Genomic DNA, 5,592 nt, shown 5'->3' with positions numbered 1-5,592 from the left:
GAGCAGCGCGTGGCAGGGGCTGGCGCCCCAGGAGCGGCTGAGGGAGCTGGGAAAGGGGCTCAGGCTGGAGCAAAGGAGGCTCAGGGGGGACCTTGTGGCTCTGCACAAGTCCCTGACAGGAGGGGGAGCAATTGGAGCAACTGGGCTCTGCTCCCACATTACAAGTGATAGGACCAAAAACAGCCTCAAGTTGCACTAGAGGAGATTTAGATTGGGTATCAGGGAAATTTTTTTCCTGGAAACATGGTCAGGCACTGCAACGGATTGTCCGTGGCAGTCGTGGAGTCAGCATCTCTGGAAGTGCTCAGAAGGCTCATGCATGTGGCACCAGAGGACATGTCAGCAGTGAACGCAGTGGTTCTGCATTAAGGGTGGACTCAACAACCTTAAAGATCTTTCCGAAACTAAACAATCCTGTGATTTTAAATGACTCTAGGATAACCTGGTTCCTGACATTCAGGACCGGAACAAGATAAGATAACACATAAGCCTCAGCTCTTTCAGCAGTAAGAGCAGACCCTGTGGAGGCTCTGAGTTCTGGTATCAACATTTAGAACGTCAGCCCAGACACATTAAGTTAGCCCTTGCTCCAAACACAAGTATCAAAAGGCACTGGCAACACACATTCTCTCAGGATACACTGGTTTCCCCAGACAGAAAGGAAATGTGAAAATAAAATCCTTTAAAGTAAAAGCTTTCAATAATCAAGACTCTCACTTAAGTAAGAGACAGACTATCAAGATCACAGTGACAACCCTAAATACCAGCAGTTTGATTCCTTGACCTCAAAATTTGGGCAGGGGGAGAGGCAAGTTGTGTATTTTATCTGGAGAACGTAACAGATTTCACTAATGACTAATGTCATTAACTAGCTTCCCCATGCACCACATTCCTTCTACATTTTAAAAATTAAAAACAAAAATAAAAAGGATGGAAAATAGATCAAGAGGTCCAACCAGTGTGTACACCAGCTTAACACCTTTACTCAGGAGATTATATTGCAGAGACAATATAAAATACAGGCTATGGTGCAAAGCAAGAGATACTTCAGAACCCACAGTAACAAAACCTGTGGGTCTGTCAGCCTTCACAAGCTATTTCACAGCTGAAAGAAAGCTGCATCATACTGTGTACAGCACAAGGAGGTACTGCCAAGGCTGAATTTTAAGATGAATGAGTAAAACGAGTTTGAATTAAACTGTGAATCTATTTGTGCCCACTTTTATGACTTTACCTGCAATGAACTTTTGGAGTTTTACAAGGAGATTGTGTTGTGTTTTCTACTCTTAAATAATCAGAACATGTTTAAAAGTAATGTTCATACTTACTTGACAGGAGACATAAGCAAGGCAAGAGACTGCATGAAATGAAAGACACCTGATGGGTTATCCAAGACTTTGATCTGAAATTAAATGCAAAAATCTAAGTAAATCAAAATAAGCAAAGGGCAAATTAATCTTAGCAGAGAAATCCACAACTCACTAGGTTTTTGTTAACACTAAAAAGAATCCGTAACAGACAGCACCACACCCTGGTGAAAGTACTGCCATGGCAAAATACTGTGACTTGTCCAAAAGAATTACTTATAAGAAGTAAAGGAGGGGGGAAAATAAAAACAACACATCAAAAAAAAAAAAAAGACAACCTCTCTCTTTGTTCCACATGTAGGTCTGGGCACCAGGGCTAATTCAGACACCGAGCACAGGTGAAGTCGAAATCCTACCACATTAGGTTGATTGGACTCAGTGACATTAAGGGTCTTTCCCACCCTAAATTATTCTATTCCATACTTTTATTGCATTGTTTGCCTTTCCTCTCAGTGTACTGAAGCCCTTTTCCTCTGGCTGTATTTTCAACATTTTCTCCTCTTAGAGGAGCAAATATGTTCTTTGAAAGAACATCCTGGTGCCTTTGGATATCTGCACTCCCTCTGACCTAGACAAAGTGAACCCTTTCCTTTGCCTCTGAACTTCCCACAAAAACCAGTGCCATTTCAATGTACAGGATATAAAAAAATCTGCTCCTCCTGATCCCTCACACATCACAGACCTGATTCCAATCTCACTTCTCATATACAGCTGCTGCTTCAAGTCTAAATACACTTTCCACTTTTTGGAGAACACTCCCAAAGCCTGGTGCATGAGGCCTTGACTCCCTTTCATATGGAATCTCTCCATTAAGAGTGCAGTGTGTTCTGCTGTTACCTGCACATGGCTGGCCTAACATGGATAAAAGCTGCCACCATGACTCCACACACCTGGAAAGGCAGTGTGGGTCATGAGAGATTGAGCACGCACAAGACACTCTCCTCTTCTACCCAGGCCTCTCCCACTCCAACCTGCTGACGATAAAGAATTAAACATTCACACCTGAATGAATGGACAAGCCCAGTCGCTGATGCCAGCCGGACACCGAAGGATGTGGTTGAAGAGGAAGAGATGGTCACCTGGACAGCCAATTCTCTGCAGCACAGACACCTAAAGGGATGTATATAGAAATCAAGTAAATAATTTCAAAGTTCATTTTCTCACAGTTTTGCTAACTAGAGTAATACAGCTCTTTTCTTTTCTCACACTTTCTAACAAACCTAAATTTTCAGAGCATGTTACAGGAGAACAATATTTAAAATCTGCTTGCTTGCCTTATGAGCCACAAACCGTTTTCTTCAGTGTAATTATTTTTTCTACACCTGCATTAAAATCTAATTTATTTAGAAATTGGCAAGAACAAAAGTTTCTCAAACATGACAAGTCTGAACAGTTCTACTTTCAAAATAAGTGAAAGCATACTGAGTATTATTAAGTTCACTTTGAGCAGTGCTGGCTGCTCAGGTGCCAGTCCTCACTAATGCTGCTTGACTTTATCAGATAAGGGAATCAATTCTAAACGTCTGCTAAGATATTTGGTTCCTCAAGTAGAACAAACCCCACCAAAAAAATCATTGCCCATGTGACAGTAAGAGAAAGAGTAACACTTCCAGAAATTATTCCCCAATTCATCCCGTGTGCTGGATCAGACATATCCATGTATACTCCCTCACCAGTCTCTGCAGCCACATGAGAAGGTCACTGTGAAACTGAGGATCTTCAATAACCCTGCGAGTGAAGCTGAAAAGGACACTGATACATTCCTTCAAGTGGCTCAAGTCTGAAGAGAGATTTTCTGACTGCTTTGAAACTGTAAATTAAAAACAGAATTAAAGAAGCTTTGACAAGAAGTAGCAACATTAACAGTGGGTTTGGGATTGCATAAAAAATTGGTCTCTGTATCTGTAGATACCAATATATTTCAACACAGCTGCTTATTAAATCTGTAAGAGAAGAATACTTAAGAGTACTTTATTTAATCTTATAATTAAGCTCTGGACACTAATTATAAGAAGAATATATTATGGTTACTCTCACAAGAGGCCTTCCCTCAACATTAGCTTTGTAAGAACCACCATTTACTATGCACATAAACTATCTGGGAGTGCAAAGGGAAGAGCACTAGGAAAGAAAAATATCTGGGGCAGGAGAAGGGGAAATACTTTAGCTAGAAGATTATATTGGCACAAACTCAAACCAAACACTTAGGATGAAAACCAAAAAGATTAATTCTAAGCACTAATAGTTTAAGATGTCAAATGGCCTTCCAAGAGGAAGTAAAGCAGGAAAAATATCCAGCTCATTTTAGAATTAGGAAAAAGAACTGTATTAGATATCGCCTTGGACAACAAAAGATTGGGAGTTTGGGTGTCCCATCCACACAGTGTTTCTGTACAGTAATCAGTGTTAGTCTACATCTCAGACAGCAGAAGTCACTCCTGCATTCAGCTTTTACTGCCCAGATGATAAAGTTAAGGGAATGGGAGATTTTCCTGTCAGAAAAAAGTTTCACTGATCCCTACATAAGATCAACAGTTTTTTGTATCAGAAGACAAACACTCCAGTACACAAATTCCACCACAAGACTCCAAAACTGCAGCTGCACAAGGTGCTGGGCACCCTGACCAGGACTGGGAGCAGTCCAGACCAGCAAACACACCTTGTTCTTGCTGCTGCAGGGCCACAGATCTCAGCAGGGATGAGCTGCTGAGCAACCTGTAAACATAGGACTCCACTTGCAAGCGGGACAGCACCGAAGTGTAGGAGTGCAGTGCCAGGGTCTGGTGCACGTGCTCTGCTTTGGCCTCAAACAGCTTCTTCAGCTCCCCCAGCACGCTGTCGTTCAGCTCCACTGTCTGGTAGCGGTGGTGACCCGTCACTTTGCACTGATCTGCACACACACCCTGAAAAGAGAGCAAATATTTTATGTCAGCAGTTCTGACATTTTGCCGGGTCACCGTAACAGCAATCAATCATGATATAACCCTCTCCTAAACGGATTTCAAAGCCTTCATAAGAGGGGACATTTCATAAATGGAAAATACAAACATTTGGCAATATCCTCTGTGCTACTGATTACTGAAGATTCATATCCTTGGCTTCTGAAGAAAAAATATTTTATAAACCCTCAGTAACTCAGGTTTAGAAACAGCCAGAAGTTACATGCCTGCAGCACTGAGAGATGTGAACAAAACCAGGTGTCTCACTCCCAGTGAGTACACCTGCTTCTTAGTTTATAGATTTTCATAAACATTTGGATCTGCTGTTTTAAAGCTAAAACATGTACTGGAACAAAACAAGTATTTTCATAACTCCCACAACTGATAATTTGCAGCAATTCTCCACTGCATGTTTAAAATGTTCAGAAATTACCTACACTCTAACCTTTACCCAAACTGAAATTAAAAGCTGAAATCAGTTTTCCTCTGCCCTGTCTCTAATTCTTCAGCAAAAGAAAACTACAATAAGTAACATTCTTGCTATTCTTTTCATAAATAACATTCCTGTTAATCTTGTATGCAACCAAGAAACACTCCTCAGAACCAGCACTTTGAAAGCTTAGCTTGAAAGCATCCCTGTGTTTCCTAAATCAGAAGAATAAGAATTTTAAATTGGTATAAAGACAACAATTATTCTGGACATAAATATATGTTGAACTGGGATGAAATAAAGCAAGTAGAAATCTTAGACAACTCTGTGATGACCTTAGAGGATGCAAGAGTAAAGCCAAAATTGCTTTCAGTACAAAAAATGATCCCTGCAAACCTGAGAATCCAGTGAGGCTCAGTGTTATTCCCCAAGAAAAAGGGAAGAATTGAGATCAGTTCAATTCCTCAACTCTGATGAACTGCACTCGCAGAAATAGTAAAATCTACCCTATGCATAGGTGTTCAGCATCTTCAGACAATTTTGATGATGTGCGGGCTATAAACAGCATCAGAACATTTTCATTCACTCCCACTGTAATGCTGAGCTCTGAAGGGAAGTGTCACAGGAGGAGTCTGGGGGAAACTTTTCTGATGTTTGCCCCAAAGAGCTCCATAAACCCCTCTGTTTTGCAGACAAAAATGTTACAGAGTACCATGACCACTCTGGAAGTAAGAAAAACCACAGCTACACTTATGGAACAAGTTACTGCAAGTGGATGGGCCTACACACCCTCTGAGCTACAGGGCTGCTCCTGAGCATGACTCGAGCTCCCCTGCAGCTGCCCTTCTGACAGCAG

General features: G+C 41.4%; 1 protein-coding gene across 2 annotated transcripts in view; it reads right to left on the bottom strand.

Moving 5' to 3' along the window:
• Nucleotides 1–5,592, bottom strand: part of EPG5 (ectopic P-granules autophagy protein 5 homolog) — a 51,131-nt gene that overhangs the window by 43,730 nt on the left and 1,809 nt on the right. For both annotated transcript variants that reach the window (XM_017743696.1, XM_017743695.1), the window contains exons 2-5: nucleotides 4,027–4,270; nucleotides 3,041–3,177; nucleotides 2,370–2,477; nucleotides 1,329–1,402 (exon numbers count right to left, since the gene is read on the bottom strand). In XM_017743696.1, the coding sequence (XP_017599185.1) occupies nucleotides 1,329–1,402; nucleotides 2,370–2,477; nucleotides 3,041–3,177; nucleotides 4,027–4,270 (563 nt within the window). The remainder of the gene's footprint in view (nucleotides 1–1,328; nucleotides 1,403–2,369; nucleotides 2,478–3,040; nucleotides 3,178–4,026; nucleotides 4,271–5,592) is intronic.

Source organism: Corvus brachyrhynchos, unplaced genomic scaffold (assembly GCF_000691975.1).
Source record: "Corvus brachyrhynchos isolate BGI_N302 unplaced genomic scaffold, ASM69197v1 scaffold8, whole genome shotgun sequence".
Taxonomy (NCBI): Eukaryota; Metazoa; Chordata; class Aves; order Passeriformes; family Corvidae; genus Corvus; species Corvus brachyrhynchos.
The sequence above is the reverse complement of the archived record's forward strand: the minus strand, read 5'-3'. Positions and strand labels throughout refer to the sequence as shown.